The following is an 18,336-nucleotide window of genomic DNA, read 5'->3' as shown; positions in this document are numbered from 1 at the left end:
TGAACTGCAAGTCGTCTATCCATGTCCTCCAGTGATGCTGCCTGACGCACTGATATCTTTCAAAATGTTGCGTTCTGCACAAGATACCAAGTTATACTTGGAAGTAGTGATAATGAGCCAGCATCTTAATCTGCTGTGGTCTGCATGGTAAGAGCACTGACAATACTGTTAAATAGGTTGTCCAATTGGTTTGCACTCAGTCATCTGCAAGTGAATAAAATATGTCGTGGACAGTGCTATCAAGAAGCACTTGCTCACCAAGCATTGATGCCCTGTTTGGGTTTTAACAGGACCACCCTGGTCATGATGTTGCTGTGTTCTTTGGTTGAGACACTCGAAAAAACACCGCGCGTCATACGCCATCAAGCCGTGTCACCGCCATACCACACCGCCAATTTTTCGGTGACCTGATACAGCAGCCAATGATGCCAGCAGTCGCCGAAAGAATCGCCAAGTGGGACAGGCCCTTAACGCCTTACACAAAAGGAAATGGTTGTTGGAGTCATCCAGGCCTAGTGCACTGCAGGAGTTCCTCGAGGCACGTCTGAGTCCATTCATTGTGAAGAAGGTCCCGACCCCAAACATCACCACTCCATGTTCTCCATAGATGTTGCCTGACTCGCTGAGTTACTTCAGCACTTGTGTCAAATTGTGTAAACCAGCATCTGCAGTTCCTTGTTTCCACTTATTTTCAGCTGCTTCTTCAAAGCCTTTCCTTTCATTATATAGACAGAAATAGGGATGTTTCTACTGATGATTGCACAATGTTCAATTCCATTTACAACTCATTCGCAAATATCAACATCCTGCCCTGGCCTGACTCATTTCCTGGGGCCCATAGGGTCCAATATGGTCCCCCTGTTTCAGGAAACTCCACAAATTATTTCTGGAAACTCTTGGATTCACCTAACAAATTCTGCCTAAGCCTTTTGCACTGAGTAACTCCCAGACAATATTGGGGAATGCCGCATTGTCCAAAGCCTTTGTCCAAAGTTGTCACTACATTGAAACAGCTTGGATGCAGCTAAGAGAATCTATGTCATTGGATATCTTCTACACATCCGAATTGAAGTTTAAGGATAGTCTATTGCATTTAAAACTTAATTGAAGGTGAAGTAGAAATAAAATGCTACAAATTAAAATGAAAGTACTGATATTTTAGAAATCTACTTTAATGTATCGCAAACACTCTCTTGCATGAGCGATGCAACAACCTTTAAAAGGCATGGAATAAAAAGAAGAATGTTGTGAAACAAAGAATTGTAGATGCTGGTTAATAAACAAAAGGACAGAACGTGATGGCGTAGCTCAGCAGGTCAGGCAGCATCCCTGAAGTACAAGGACAGGTGACGCTTTGGATCGAGACCCTTCTTCAGATGGCTAATGTTCTCAGTCTGAATCAAAGGACATGTTTTAAAATGATCTGAAAGCCATACTGACATTCTCAAAATGTACCAGAAATTCCTGATTGTCAGCCTTAACCTCAGAAGAATGGGGAATTCCTGTGGCTTGGGTGTGACCACTTAAACAAAGCGGATGTACTTTAGAAAAAATGTTTTTCACAGCATTATCTAAGTGCTGATAAAAACACACTATCCTAAATTGAAATATAAAAACAATGTCAGAAATAACTACATAAAATTTCTTAAAAGTAACTACGATTGAGCCAGACTTTTCTATGTTTACATTAAACTGTTCTGCTTAACAATTTTTCTTTTGTCCCCTCTTAATCTTGCTTTCTCATGCACTACTGCAGGTAGTCAAGACTCTATACATCTTGAGCATATTCACTGCCTTCCTCCTCTGGGATAAAGAATTCTTAACAGTCACAACATCCTAGAAAATAAATGTCTCTATCTGCCTTAAATGGTCGATCCCTTATTCTGAATCTATGCACCATAACTCTGGATGCCCACATTGAGGAACCTCCTTTTGGCATCCACCCTCTCAAACAAAATCTTTTGTGTTTAATTTGCATCATCTCTTATTCTTCTAAATTCCCACGCATGAAAGCTAATTCTGCATCGCCTGACTTAGTGTCAACTTCATCAGAGGAATGAACCTCTGCAATGCCTCCAGTAAGCACACCCATCCTTAAATGCAGGGCACTTTGTGCACAGAACTTCAGGCTTGTCCTCAACAGCACTGCCATAAAGTTGATTCAAAGCTTCCCTACTTTGTTTTCAATTCCCCATGTAATACATTCCAATATTTCATTTGCCATTTTAATTTCTTCCAGTACCTTCATACTGACTTTATTTTGTATAAAATACTCCAAAATCACTTTGATCAAATTTTGTCGACGCACATTGAGTAATAATTTGCTTTTTTTTTTTTTTTTCAAAATTGATGCTCTGTCAAATTCTCACATCCATGGTGATCTCTCCGTATATTGATGCAAGATATTTGTGCCCTCCTGATAACTTATCCATCAACCTAGTTTTTGTTTTATCATCAATAAATTCGGGTACAATATACATAGTCCCTTCATTGATATAGTTTTCAACTGCTTGAGGACCCAGCACTGAGCCAAGCAACACTTATTATTGATTGCCAGTCAGGAAGTGACACATTTCATGCAACTTTTCTCTCAAATTACTTCTCATCCATCCATGCCAACATACAGTGCTGTCCATAATGTTTGGGATAAAGACCCGTCATATATTTATTTGTCTCTATACCCCACAATTTAAGATTTGTAATAGAAAACCAATCACATGTGGTTAAAGTGCACATTGTCAGATTTTAATAAAGGCCATTTTTGTACATTTTGGTTTCACCATGTAGAAATTACAGCAGTGTTTATACCTAGTCCCCCCCATTTCAGGGCACCATAATGTTTGCGATACAACAATGTCATGTAAATGAAAGTAGTCATGTTTAGTATTTTGTTGCATATCCTTTGCATGCAATGACTGCTTGAAGTCTGTGATTCATGGACATCACCAGTTGCTGGGTGTCTTCTCTGGTGATGCTCTGCCAGGCCTGTATTGCAGCCATCTTTAGCTTTTTTTTTAGGGCTAGCCCCTTCAGTTTTCTCTTCAGCATATAAAAGGCATGCTCATTTGGGTTCAAATCGGATGATTGACTGCCACACAAGAATTGGCCATTTTCTAGCTTTGAAAAACTCCTTTGTTGCTTTAGCAGTATGTTTAGGATCATTGTTTTGCTGTAGAATGAACCGCTGGCCAATAAGTTTTGAGGCATTTGTTTGAACATGAGCAGGTAGGATGAGCCTATACACTTCAGAATTAATTATGCTACTACCATCAGCAGTTGTATCATCAATGAAGATTAGTGAGCCAGTACCTTCAGCAGCCATTCATGCCCAGGCCATAACACCCCCACCACTGTATTTCACAGATGAGGGGTATGCTTTGGATTTTGGGCAGTTCCTTCTCTCCTCCATACTTTTCTCTTGCCATCACTCTGTTATATAATTTAATCTTTGTCTCATCTGTCCACAAGACCTTTTTCCAGAACTGTGGTTGCTCTTTTAAGTACTTCTTGGTAAACTGTAACCTGGCCAACCTATTTTTGCTGCTAACCAGTGGTTTGCATCTTGCAGTGTAGCCTCTGTATTTTTGTTCGTGAAGTTTTCTGCAGACTGTGGTCATTGACAAATCCACACCTGACTCCTGAAGAGTAAATTAGGTGCTTGAGGAGTATAAAGAATGTAAAAAGAATCTTAAGAAAGAAATTAGAAAAGCTAAAAGAAGATATGAGGTTGCTTTGGCAAGTAAGGTGAAAGTAAATCCAAAGGGTTTCTACAGCTATATTAATAGCAAAGGGATAACGAGGGATAAAATTGGTCCATTAGAAAGTCAGAGTGGACAGCTATCTGCAGAGCCAAAAGAGATGGGGGAGATATTGAACAATTTATTTTCTTCGGTATTCACCTAGGAGAAGGATATTGAATTACGTGAGGTAAGGGAAACAAGTAGAGTAGCTATGGAAACTATGAGATTCAAAGAAGAGGAAGTACTGACACTTTTGAAAAATATAAATGTGGATAAGTCTCCAGGTCCTGACAGGATATTCCCTTGGACATTGAGGGAAGTTAGTGTAGAAATAGCAGGGGCTATGACAGAAATATTTCAAATGTCATTAGAAACGGGAATGGTGCCGGAGGATTGGCGTACTGCGCATGTTGTGCCATTGTTTAAAAAGGGTTCTAAGAGTAAACCTAGCAATTATAGACCTGTTAGAATAGAATAGTTTCTTTATTGTCATTGTAACATGAACCATGTACAACGAAATTGTAAAATGTCAGCCAGTCAGTGCACCATTCAAACATTTCTAAAAGCTAACGATACATACAAGGTAAAATATTTAAAAAAAGATAAACAACTAAAATAAATATCATAAAAAATAGCACGCATAAACACCCAGCCCTACATCCTTCTGTCGATTTCACAGTCTCTTAGTATGTATCGCCCCTGCGTTCCTTGGCGGCTACATTTAGTGCCTTTATAGCAGTGGGGTAAAAACTGTTTTTAAGTCTGTTTGTCCTTGTCCTTGTAGATCAAACAGGGAGTGTCCGGGGTGGGAAATGTCCTTTATAATACTCTGGGATTTTTTGATGCAGCGGGAACTGTGTAAGTCCTCCAAGGTAAGGAGAGGGCAGCCGACAATCCTCTGGGCGTTGTCAATGGCCCTCTGGAGCGCTTTCCTCTGAGCCGCTGTGCAGCTGGTGTACCATACGCATACACAGTATGTTAGGATGCTCTCAATGGAGCACCGATAAAAGGACAGCAGCAGTCTCTGAGTGATGTTATTCTTCCTGAGCACCCTCAGGAAGTGCAGTCTCTGCTGGACCTTTTTCAGCAGCGCAGAGGTGTTCACGCTCCACGTCAGGTCCTCCTCAATATGGATTCCCAGGAAGCGGAAATCCGCCACCCTCTCCACACAGTCCCCTCTGATAATTAATGGTACCATGTCCGTTTTATTCTTTCTGAAGTCTATTATTATTTCCTTTGTCTTTAAGGTGTTGAGGAGCAGGTTATTTTCTCCACACCACACTGTCAGCTGCTCCACCTCATCCCGGTAGGCGTACTCGTCCCCCCCGGAGATGAGTCCCACCACCGTAGTGTCATCCGCAAATTTGACAATGGTGTTGCTGTGGTGGGCGGGGGTGCAGTCATGTGTGTAGATGGTGTAGAGCAGGGGGCTCAGCACGCAGCCCTGTGGAGAGCCGGTACTGAGGCTGAGGGCCGTGGATGTATGATGGCCCACTCTGACTCTCTGGCTGCGACCCGACAGGAAGCTATTTATCCACATGCAGGTGGAGTGTGGAAGTCCCAAGTCCCCCAGTTTGTCCACCAGTTTGTGGGGAAGGATGGTATTAAAGGCAGAGCTGTAGTCCACAAAGAGCATCCGCACGTAGCTCCCCCGCTGCTCCAGGTGGGACAGTGCAGCATGGAGAGCTGTGGCTACAGCGTCCTCTGTAGATCTATTCGCTCTGTACGCAAACTGGTGGGGGTCAAAGCTTCGGGGCAGGAGTGATGTGATGTGACCCCGGACCAGTTTTTCAAAACACTTCATCACCACTGGTGTGAGTGCGACTGGCCGGTAGTCGTTGAGGCTGGAAATGTGGGGTTTTTTGGGCAAGGGGACTATGGTTGCGGACTTCAGACAGGGTGGAACATTGGACTGGGCCAGAGACTGGTTGAAAATCCTCGTACAGACTCCAGCCAGCTGGTCAGCGCAGTCCTTCAGCACGCGTCCAGAGACGCCGTCGGGTCCAGTAGCCTTCCTTGGATTGATGGCCCGCAGCGTGCGCCTCACCTCATGCTCCTCTATCTTGAGGGTTAGGCTGCTGTGGACCATGTGGTGTGATGTGGCTGTCTCGGGTGGCTCCACTTCAAAGCGAGCAAAGAAGAGGTTCAGCTCCTCTGCCAACGAGGCGTCACCTTCAGCAGCTCCAAGGTTGGTCTTGTAGTTGGTGAGATACTGGATACCCTGCCACACCTGCCTGCTGTTGTTACTGTCCAGGTGGTCCTCTATCTTCCTCCTGTAGTCTGATTTGGCCTCTCTGATGCCTCTCTTCAGGTTAGCTCGGGCCGTGCTGTATAAAGCCCTATCGCCAGACCTAAAAGCGGTGTTCCTCTCTTTTAACAGCTGCTGGACCTCCCGGGTCATCCAGGGCTTCTGGTTGGGGTAGACCCGGATGCGTTTGTCCACTGTGACCGTGTCCATGCAGTTTTTAATGTAACACAGTACACTGTCTGTGAACACCTCCAGGTCCCAGTGTTCAAACACATCCCAGTTGGTCCTGTCGAAGCAGTCCTGCAGCTGCTGAGATGCACCATCAGGCCAGGTTGTGATGGTCTTTGTGATGGTAGGAGCGGTTTTCCTGAGGGGGGCATATGCAGGAATTAAAAACAGGGACATATGGTCCGACTGACCCGGGTGTGGTAGTGGTCTAGCCCTGTAGCCCAGCTTGATGTTGGAGTAGACCTTGTCCAGTGTGTTAGCTCCTCTTGTAGCACATTTAACATGCTGGTAGAATTTGGGGAGCATTTTCTTCAAGTCCGCGTGGTTAAAGTCCCCTGCTATGATGTGAACACCGTCAGGATATATGCTCTGTTGACTGCTAGTGCTACCATACAAATATCCGATAGCCGAGTTAGCATTAGCATCCGGTGGTATGTACACAGCAGTTATCATGACAACAGTAAACTCTCTAGGGAGATAAATGGGCCTGCATTTAACAGTCACATACTCCAGGTTCGGGGAGCAGTGACTGTCCACAATCACTGTGTTTGTACACCAGGTGTTGTTCACGTACACACAGAGCCCTCCACCTCTGCTCTTACCGGAGTCTCTTGTCCTGTCATGACGCTGTGCTGTGTAGCCTGCTAGCTCGATAGCAGAGTCCGGAATGAAAGAATGAAGCCAGGTCTCCGTGATCAACAGGATACAGCTGTCCTTCACGGCGTTGTTAGCTGCAGTCTGCAGCCTCAGTTCGTCCATCTTGTTAGCGAGGGATCTGGCGTTCGTGAGAAACAGGCTGGGATTAGTTTGATGTCAGTGGTGGGCAAATTAATGGAAAGGATACTTAGAGATAATATATTTAAGCATCTGGATAAACAGGGTCTGATTAGGAACAGCCAACATTTGTGCCTGGAAGGTCATGTTTGACTAGTCTTCTTGAATTTTTTGAAGAGGTTACTAGGGAAATTGATGAGGGTAAAGCGGTGGATGTTGTCTATATGGACTTCAGTAAGGCCTTTTACAAAGTTCCACATGGAAGGTTGGTTAAGCAGGTTCAATTGTTGGGTATTAATGGTGGAGTAGCAAGATGGATTCAACAGTGGCTGAATGGGAGATGCCAGAGACTAATGGTGGATGGCTGTTTGTCAGGTTGGAGGCCGGTGACTAGTGGGGTGCCTCAGGGATCTGTGTTGGGTCCACTGTTGTTTGTCATATACATCAATGATCTGGATGATGGTGTGGTAAATTGGATTAGTAAGTATGCAGATGATACTAAGATAGGTGGTGTTGTGGATAATGAAGTAGATTTTCAAAGTCTGCAGAGAGATTTAGGCCATTTGGAAGAGTGGGCTGAAAGATGGCAGATGGAGTTTAATGCTGATAAGTGTGAGGTGCTACATCTTGGCAGGACAAATCAAAATAGGACGTACATGGTAAATGGTAGCGAATTGAGGAATGCAGTTGATCAAAGGGATCTAGGAATAACTGCATAGTTCCCTGAAGGTGGAATCTCATGTAGATAGGGTGGTAAAGAAAGCTTTTGGTGTGCTGGCCTTTATAAATCAGAGCATTGAGTATAGAAGTTGGGATGTAATATTAAAATTGTACAAGGCATTGGTGAGGCCAATTCTGGAGTATGGTGTACAATTTTGGTCGCCAAATTATAGGAAAGATAGAGAGAGTACAGAGGAGATTTACTAGAATGGTGCCTGGGTTTCAGCAACTACGTTACAGAGAAAGGTTGAACAAGTTAGGTCTTTATTCTTTGGAGCGCAGAAAGTTAAGGGGGGACTTGATAGAGGTCTTTAAAATGATGAGAGGGATAGACAGAGTTGACGTGGATAAGCTTTTTCCATTGAGAGTAGGGAAGGTTCAAACAAGAGAACATGATTTGAGAATTAAGAGAGAAGTTTAGGGGTAACATGAGGGGGAACTTCTTTACTCAGAGTGGTAGCTGTGTGGAATGAGCTTCCAGTGGAAGTGGTGGAGGTAGGTTCGATTTTATCATTTATATAATAAATTGGATAGGTATATGGACGGGAAAGGAATGGATGGTTATGGTCTGAGTGCAGGTAGATGGGACTAGGGGAGAATAAGTGTTCGGCACGGACTAGAAGGGCCGAGATGGCCTGTTTCCGTGCTGTAATTGTTATATGGTTATATGGAGTTTCTGATCTGTCGGACAGGTGTTTGGGGATTTTTCTTTATTATGGAGAGAATTCTTCCGTCATCAGCTGTGGGGGTCTTCCTTGGCCTGCCAGTCCCTTTGCGACTAGTAAGCTCACCAGTCCTTTCTTTCTTCATAATGATGTTCCAAACAGTTGATTTTGGTAAGCCTAATGTTTGACTGATGTCTCTAACAGTTTTGTTCTTGTTTCTCAGTCTCATATTGGCTTATTTGACTTTCATTGGCACAACTTTGGTCCTCATGTTGATAAACAGCAATAAAAGTTTCCAAAGGTGATGGAAAGGCTGGAGGAAATAATAGTTGCTGAGAGCTCTCTTATACCTGCATTTAGGAGGCAATAATCACACCTGAGCAATTACAAACGGCTGTGAAGCCATGTGTCCCAAACATTAAGGTGCCCTGAAATGGGAGGACTATTACAGCTGTAATTTCTACATGGTGAAACCAAAATGTATAAAAATGGCCTTTAATAAAATCTGACAATGTGCACCTTAACTACATGTGATTTTTTTCTATTACAAATCTCAAATTGTGGAGTACAGAGGCAACTAAATAAATGATGGGTCTTTGTCCCAAACATTATGGAGGGCACTGTGTATGCAGTCAACTATGCCATCCTCTTTTCATGTCTCTCCCTTTAATTCACATTGATTTCTCACTTTATACTGCTTGCTTGTATAATTAAAAAGTCAATGGGAATGATTTCTCCCCACCCCCCACTATTACCTTTAGTCTTGATATAAGCAAGAATTTTCCACCTTTCTATTTCTTAGAAACATGCAAACCTTTAATAGCATTACCTGAAAATGCAAGTGGTTCCGCATGTTTGTTGCTAACACCTGGTTTACCTCATCACTTGAAAATTGGACCAAGAATGTCCCAGAGGTGTTAAAAACATTTAATTAGGTTTTAGCAGCAGATTGGCCAAAAGTATTGGAGGGCATATCTGATTGGGACTGCATGAAAACAGTCTAATTCAGATTCAAATAATTTTTTCCTTTTGGTAAAATTATCTGGTGGAGCCCCATTTAGAACACAATATACACTTTGTGGAAAGAACAGGTTTCCATTGATTTTTTGTTTTACAGTCATATGGGAATATTGTTGGCACTTTTGTACAATGTTAGGAGAGGGAATAAAACTTGCAAGTAATATTTAACATGTGGCAAAACAGTACTTCCTTATGAAAATGTTGGAAAATCTTGGTTGGTCAGGTTGCATCTGTGGAAAGAAAAACAGTTTTTCAGGTCCAGACCCTTCATGGAACCCTTTAGATCTAGAAGCTAAAACTTTAACTGCTTCTCTTTCCTCGGGTGCTGCCTGACCCAATGAGGTTATCCAGCATTTTTTTTTTAATTTAAATGCAGCTACAATGTTGCTGCCTATTGCACTGCAATGCAAGCAGCAATTAATCCTGTATTCATCCCCACATGCACACACACCTTTCTCTTCTGTAGAGCTGGTCGGAGACTCTGAATTTTCCAGAGGTTCATTAAGAAAATTTGCTAGTTTATTTTGGTGCTGAAAAATTGGTTAAAAAATTCCAATTAATTTGCATCGGCGTCTGTTATTTCTCCCAGTATAACACAAATGTTTCATGATGGTATATTAGTGCTTTACATTTCTATGAGACCTAAATATACATTTTCTAGTTCAGTTTTACAAATGCTATAAATGTGGAAAGTCCTGTGTAATTGAGTTCTGAGTCACATGATCTGAATTTAATATGTTTGGTCATTCCACTTACCAGAATCACATGACTGGAAACTTTTGGTTTCTGAAATGTTGGTCTGCGAGGATTAAAAATAGACATCGTAGGAGCGCATGTTTTCAAACAATGTAATTTGACTTTGGCAAAGAGAGAGTTCCAAACTAATTTTCCATTTCTTCAATGCAGTAGGTTGAAATTCTCAGAGCTTTCCTTTCAACATTAAAAAGCAATTATCTTCATTGATCCATGTTGCCCAGAATTGGGTGGCCATATTTTTAAATAGTTTTGCATTGATATTGCTGTCATGTGGACACGATGAAGGATGACGAATACAGCATTTAGTGCAAGATATAACATTGAAAGATAGTTCAAAGGTCTCCAATGAAGTAAACGAGAGTTCAGGACCACACCCTAGCTGATGAGAGAACCGTTCTGTTGCCTGATTCAGTTCATTATTTAAGTACAGGATTATCTTTATACATGTATACATTTTTCCTCACTCTATAGATTCAGATCCAGGACACTCAAGTGAAACCTGGGGGGAACGATTAATACTACCTTACAGGACACACTCAGGTAAATCCTGCTAACATATGAAAATTCTTTTCTTTCTCCTAATAAAAATTGCACATTATAAATATTTGATGTTTGACATTTTCTTCAGTCATTTATGTGTGCTTCAGTGAGACAAATCCTGTGGCCTGTCTCACGTTGCTCAGATAACCTGCTTTTAATTATGTTCTGTAAAGAGTGCCATGAGAAGCTCTTATTCAAATCTGAGGATGCAATGACACCTCTGATCCAAGTAGAAAAACAAATATGAAATCACTTCATATGATTGATTTCACCAGGCACGGCTGCTGCTTGATAATGATTGGGGAAGATAGGTGAATCAGCTGTGCTGGAGAAACTTAAGTTGTGGAAAAATATAACCACTCGAGCATGCCTCCTTAATTAATTAGTCCGAGAGTCTAATTTCAACAGCTTTAACACTTAAGAATTACAAGAGTTAGCTCTTGTAATTCTCCATGCAAAAGTCTGAAGCCATGTTTTTCTTAGTAGCAAGGAACTAAGGACGTTATTCCCATCATTACCTGTGGGCATTATAAGGAGATAAATGTTGCAGAACATCACAAAAGATTCCCATCTAATGTGGAGGCTAAATTCCATGCATTGTTGTTCTCTTGATACAAAACCAACTCCTGAAATGTAAAAGCGAGAAGATGAGTAATGCTTCTAAAGTACTTTGTGAACAAATGATTGCAAAGCCACATTGTTGTCGTGCCTGGGATTAGGACCATTTAACAAGAAAAATGACTTGGTATGAATTTAGGTTGTTGGCATCATATATTCTTAACAATCTAATCAATTGCACGAATTAGCTCTGCTGTTCACCTTCGCTGGTAGCTGTCAGTACTGTGACAACTTATTACACGTTCATTTTTAATGGCAGCTATAAATGTAATAGGCATCTGTTAATCCAATTAAATATCTGACTTCTGCACTGGTTAAAGACGACTCTTGGCGCAACAGAGCTAAAATATTTTATTTATCTTTATGGGAAACACAAGGGTCCAATGCTTTTTTCCTTTCAGTAACTTCAGCTTGGCTTGGGTAGCCTACTACTATGATGAAGTCCACAATGAACTACGGCTGCTGAAAGGTCATTCCCTTTCACTTGTGAGTACGAGAGGTTTCCAAGATTGATGCTTATTACATGAGTGGTTGCAGTTGGAATTCCTGCCTATGTTTGAATAATGAACATAATGCTTGAGTACTGCTGAGAGGTGGCAGGAAAGGGAAAATGAGAAATGCTGAAACCTTGATGGAAAAATAGCACTTTGCACACCCTAATGCCAATGGACCTTTTGGAACTGGTCAATGGAATATGAGAATAACACAACTGCAAAACCTATATCTAAGTCGGCGACTCTATCTTACATTATATTTGTCTGCTGTCTCGAGGCTTTATGATCTCTCAGGGATCAGCTTTGTTTTTGCAGGCTCTGAGTCTTCTCTGTTCCTCGGGAAGAAGGAAGATCCCATGCGAGGCATCTCACTGCTCCTGCTCATGGATGGTATCTCTGTTTTTCCATGGCTGTAACTTTCTCCTGCACTAGAATTAACCAAGCTCCAAAGAGGTTGACCTGAAACTCCAGAGCTCTGAAGAATTTGAGTAGCCTTTGGATTATCTTCCTTGATAGCTTGAAGATTGTCTCCTCTGTATTTCAGAGGATTCTGTGTGGTCAGGCAGGCAGGACAACGTACCAACCATCCACACTAACCTTCTCACGAGCACTTCCCTATTATAGATTTCATCTAAGATAAAGCTGATGTGTGGGCACTTTGTACCAGTCAGCATGTTAACTCTCCTTTGCTTCTCGCCTGAGTGTAGACTGATGTCTACTGCCTCTCATGAAATGCACCCTCCTGTAATCTTAAACAAACTACTAGTGGAACTCGTCACATTAGGTGGCATCTGGAGGCAAAGGGATGGTCACTCTTGAGTTGAGATCCTGAAGTCTCTGGTATCTCTTCTAACTTAATGTAATTTGCTATTATAGTACCATGTATTATGTCACAATCAGGAAACTACTCTGGAATTTTCCAAGTAAATTTTCCTGACATTGGAGAACACATTCTGTTCGTCCCTTTCTGGTTTGTTCTGAGTGAGCAACAGCATGACAATCTGTCTATAAATGTTGTGATTTAAATGCAACTTGGTTTCATGAATAATGGTTAAAAAAAGGATCGTTTGTCGTCAGCCAAGGGCATATATGCATTCAGCAATAGACAGGAGTTGATTGTGGAGTGTCAAATTGCCCAGCTGACCTGTGGCAATTCACCCATACAGATAATAGAGGGATGTGGATGACACAGTGGCACAAAGGTAGAGTTGCTGCCGAACAAAGCCAGAGACCTGGGTTCAATCCTGACCATGGTTACTGTCTGTACAGATTTTGTACATTCACATAATTTATAGACATTGCCAGATTGTCATGCCATCGATCACTCAAAACAAACAAGAAAGGGAGGACAGAATTTGTTCTCCAAAGTCAGGTAAATCTATTTTGAAAATTCCAGAGTAGTTTCCTGATTGTGACATGATACACATAGACTTTTTTCTGACGGTAGTGAATCTCTGTAATTCTCTGCTCCTGATGGTGGTGGAGGACAGATCATTCGATATGTTTCATTTGGGGATAGATAACTATTTGAAAGATTGATGTTTTTGGGTAACAGGCATAGAAGAGGAATTAGGGACAGCACAGAACAGCCATAATCATTAAATAGCAGGGCAGATTTGAGAACTGGTGGCGAACTCCTCTTCCTAGTTCCTTGTGTCCTTATGTAATACATAATCGACAGTTTTAAAAGTAACTAAAGCTAACCATTCTATAAAATGGAAACGTTTGCAAATATTTTGCTGAAATAGCATAATAAAAGGTTTTCAGTCATTCGGCCAGAAATCGTTGGCCTAGAAAAAACATGTATTGTGCAGTGAGCTTTCTGAGGGCACATTGCTGAATAAAGCTATAGTGCATGAGACTTGAGGCATTGTACATTTGTGGGCAAAAAAATCAAATTATGGTGTGGATGCTGAAATGCAGTGTTGGGATATTAGTCGGTGGTGGTGTATTGCGATTTCAAAGGTTATTCAGAACATTAGGATTGGTGAGGAAGAGCACGGGATTGAGATGATACTGCTGAAAGGGTAAACAGGTTCAAAATTGGCTGATAGAAGCATGGTCATGTTCAAGGATGAGATCAGTTGAAGGGGAATGTTGGCATAATTACTATTTGAAATTGGCTGCTTGGAGATTCAGGATGATATGGGTGGATGGAGTGGGAGGACTGAGGGGGGAACCACTATCAGAATGTTGTAATGGTAACATGCATCTGTAGAAGTTGGTAACTCTGCTGTCTGAAAACTATTTTCAGTTATGTTTATTTTAAGTTGGATGTTTTGGGAAGGCCAAAAGTGGGAACACACTTCTGTGTGTTATCCTTGGGCATGAAACCACTCTGCTTTCTTGGGAGGCTGTGTACATTAATGTGAAAGAAGCAAGGACATGTGGTGGGTTGCATGTCATTGGTTTGTTCACATATTACATTGTTGGATATGGATGAAACACAGTGCTAGAAATTCTGTAGGAGGAACTGATTCAGACTGAAGCCATTCTAAACAAAAATATAACAATCATAATTTTAATGCTCTTAGTTCTATAATTTCATATATAATTTTTTTAAAGTAATTGCTACCCTAAGAAAGTGTAAATAATTGTGAGGCAATGATGAATATTAGGCTCAGTCTTGATTCTTCAGCTCAAATAAAAGATTGTAAAGACTAGAAAACATCAGGTCTAAATTTCAAAAAGTAATTATGTCCTAATTTGTGTCTACTAAGACAGAGTTTGTACAGAAGAAAGTAGTACAATTAATCTAAAACATATATTTTAAATAATTCAATGAGGCTTGTTTCATTTAAATGTAATTGCATAATACTGTCTTTATTCATTGCTGTGCAGTTTTTCCATATATGAAACCTGATAACCATTTCCACTCAGAAATTTGCAGTGAGTCACCTTTGCATCAAGTCTATGTAAGATTATGTCATTTCTGAAGCAATTATCTTTTTTGAGCAATGCAGAGGTACTTTTCATTCAATATTTTTTCACGATCCAAGTGTTGCTGCCAAGGCCTGTGTTTATCAATTATCCTTTCATTCCCTTTGAGTAGATGATGGTGAGCCAGCTTGTTAAAATGCTGTTTCGGAAAGAACTGCGGATGCTGGTTTAAATCGAAGGTAGACACAAAATGTTGGAGTAACTCAGCGGGACAAACCGCATCTTTGGAGAGAAGGAATGGGTGACGTTTTGGGTCGAGACCCTTCTTCAGACAGAAGATTGTTAAAATGCTGTAGTTCTGATGGGTAGGGAACTCGAGATTTGGATTAAGTAATGAAGAAGGAATAATATAGTTACCTCTGGGATGGTGTTTGACTTTAAGGCTCTTGTCTTTCATACTGGCATTGGTTTATTGTTACATATGCTGAGATACAGTGGAAATTTTTTTTGTTGCATTTTATCCTGTAAAGTCATATTATACATGAGTACAATCAAGCCATACACAAGTATAATAGGTTGTGCAAAGGGAAAAATATCAGAATGAAGAATATATGTTGCAGCATTGCAGTGTTACAGTTACAAAGAGAGGGAAAAAGCTGATCACAAATCTTGTGAGTACACAAAAATGCTGGAGAAACTCAGCGGGTGCAGCAGCATCTATGGAGCGAAGGAAATAGGCAACATTTCGGGCCAGCATCTGCAGTTCCTTCTTAAACACAAATCTTGTGGTATGTGCTTCCAAGCTTTTGTGTCGTCTGCCCAATAGGAAAGGGAGCAGAATGCCAATGGTGACAATGGTCCTTGATTATATAGATTGCTTTCCCAAGGAAGAATCGATTTTGGGGGGGGGGCTGGTTTGTGTGAGGGATTGGGATACATCTACAATCTGTAATTTCTTGGTCTTGGACAGGGCTGTTGCCAACCCAAGCTGCAATGCATCTCGATAGGATACTTTCTAAGGTGCATCTGTAAAAGTTGGTAATAGTTGATGGAGACATGCTAAACTTCCTGAGTCTTCTGAGGAAGTGGAGATGTTAGTGTGTTTTCTTGGCCGTAGTTCCAATGTGGTTAGCCTAGGGCAAATTATTTATGGAAGCCATGGGTTTGCAGGTGTGAGGTACACAAAAATGCTGGAGAAACTCAGCGGGTGCAGCAGCATCTATGGAGCGAAGGAAATAGGCAACGTTTCGGCCTGAAGAAGGGTTTCGGCCCGAAACGTTGCCTATTTCCTTCACTCCATAGATGCTGCTGCACCCGCTGAGTTTCTCCAGCATTTTTGTGTACCTTCGATTTTCCAGCATCTGCAGTTCCTTCTTAAATGGTTTGCAGGTGTAACCTAGACAAGTAAATACAATGTAGTTTTAGATTTCATTCAACAGTCTTCTGCTTCTTTTTCTTCTTCTTCTTCTTGTGTATGGCGTGCATAGCCTAATGTTGTAGGACAACTTGTTCTATTTGATCTAAAAGAAGTCTGAGAGATGGTGCAGTGGTTTTAATTTTCCAATGTTTCTTGGAATTTGGGTAAAGACTGGAAAAGAGCAAATGTAATCTCATTGTTCATAAAGGAAATGTCAGATGATCGGAAACTACAGACAAATTAACTTAATGTCTGTCAAAGGGAACCTGAATTAAAGATGGCTTAGCAATGCATTTAGAAATATTTGAAGTTATCAGGCAAAATCATCATAATTTTGAAAAAGGGCAATGATTTTACTACATTTCTGAAACGTAGTATGTGCTGTGGATCAAAGGGATTAATGTGATGTACTGTACTTGGATTTCCTGAAGACATTTTAAAACAAAAAAATCATGGTCTAGGACATAATGTTTTGTCATGGATAGGAATGGGGTGGCTAACTGGAAAAGGTGGTGAACTGCAGACATAAATTAATATTTTACTGGGTGGCAAGATGTAACAAATGATGTGCCATAAGAATGAATAGTCGGGCTTCTCACATTTTTATAACATTTAAATTTAAATTACTTGGATGAAAACATCAAAGGTATAGTTGCTAAATGTACTGATGACACAAAGATAGTAAGCTGTGCAGGGAACATAAGGAAACTACAAGTTGACATAGGTGAAGTGAATTTGCAAAAATCATGCAAATGGAATATATCTTGTACTAAGTGGGACTCGTTGGGTCCCAGCATCACACGGGATGGCTGGACACCCAACACAATATTCCACCTCTTCACCAATTCCAATATTGCTGGCCGGGGGGGGGGGGGGGGGGTGCTTTCTGTTGCGCTAGTATGAGTGTTGTGGGCCGAAGGTACTGATTTCCAGAGGGCTAGTATGGAGTTTGATTTGATTATACCTTTAATAATCCTTTACAGGAAATTACAGTGCCACGACAGCTTCAAGACAGACATAACACCACACATTTCCACAAATGGCTTCCATACTTAACAAGTTAAAATACAAGTTAAAATACAATTAATTAAAAAAAAAGTGCAGTTATTTATGCGCATTATATAACCTTATAGCAGCTGGTAAACAGGACTTCCTATGTCTCTCAGTTTTGCACATTGGTGCAATCAGCCTCTGACTGAAGATGCTGCTCTTGATCACCTTCAGGGCATGGAGTGGGTGAGTGGGGTTGGTCATTATAGAACCTAGTTTGTTCAGAGTTCTGGCCTCTGCCACCTGCTGGACCGTTCGTTGCTCAGCCACGACCACTGAGCCGGCCTTCCTGATTAGCTTGTCCAGTTTGTGGGCCGAATGGATTTTTGGGCTGGCAGCTCAGTCACTGAGGGCTGGCAGTACAATCACTCAGACCTGGCAGGCTGGCGGCTGAGAAACTGCCAGAAATTCTTCCCAAAACAGGTGACAGACTGTAAGGGATGTAAGAGAAGGGGGAAGAGGGTGGACTGAATGGATTATTGGGCTGGCAGTTCACTAACTCACGGCTCGTGGGCTGGCAGTGCAGTCACTCACGCCTGGTACGCTGGCAGTTCACTCAGTCACCCCACCTACCTTCACCCCCCACTCTGCTCCTTGCCATTCCCCTCCCACCCACACATTCAGTGCATCTCCCCACAACCTCCCCCCCCCCATGCACTCTTAGTGGCTCTCCCACAGAGCAGCCATTCCTGCCTATTAGGTTCTATTGTGATGAAGAACACACAGCATTAAAAGTGCAAAAAGGTTTTATTAAAGTTTAAAATGTGAATGACACTTAAAATATAAGAACAATTTAAATTTTAAAGATGAGATTTATTAAGTTCTTACTTGTTGTGTTTCTTGTTGTGTTCTGCTGCTCACTGCCTCTTGATGACTATTTCCTGTTAATAAAAAGAGACAATTTTAATATAGAGAAAGTCAGCGGTCAAATTTTAAGAAGGAAAATCTGAGAATTTACGCTTTTAATGACAACATTCTTGGTCGATGTTCCATCCTTCAGGAAACCTTTGACATTTCCCTTCATATTTCTGTTGAACTAGTATGTTGGGCCGAAGGTACTGGTTTCCAGAGGGCTAGCATGGAGTTTGTGGGCGGAATGGATTTTTGGGCTGGCAGCTCAGTCACTGAGGGCTGTACTGGCAGGGGGGCACCAAAATGCTTAGTGTTGCTGAAGACATCTGAAAGA

At 41.5% G+C, this 18,336-nt stretch overlaps 1 protein-coding gene across 5 annotated transcripts in view; it reads left to right on the top strand.

The window, feature by feature from the left end:
* The window catches only part of ankrd12 (ankyrin repeat domain 12), a 194,479-nt gene that overhangs the window by 116,533 nt on the left and 59,610 nt on the right, over positions 1-18,336 (top strand). For 4 of the 5 annotated variants that reach the window (XM_033019836.1, XM_033019833.1, XM_033019834.1 and 1 more), the window contains exon 4: positions 10,623-10,691. The exons of the other annotated variant lie outside the window; for it this stretch is intronic. In XM_033019836.1, coding sequence (XP_032875727.1) covers positions 10,623-10,691 — 69 coding nt within the window. The remainder of the gene's footprint in view (positions 1-10,622; positions 10,692-18,336) is intronic. 5 annotated transcript variants of the gene reach the window in all.

This window comes from Amblyraja radiata, chromosome 4 (assembly GCF_010909765.2).
Source record: "Amblyraja radiata isolate CabotCenter1 chromosome 4, sAmbRad1.1.pri, whole genome shotgun sequence".
Lineage (NCBI taxonomy): Eukaryota > Metazoa > Chordata > Chondrichthyes > Rajiformes > Rajidae > Amblyraja > Amblyraja radiata.
This window is presented reverse-complemented; position numbering and strand designations above follow the sequence as displayed.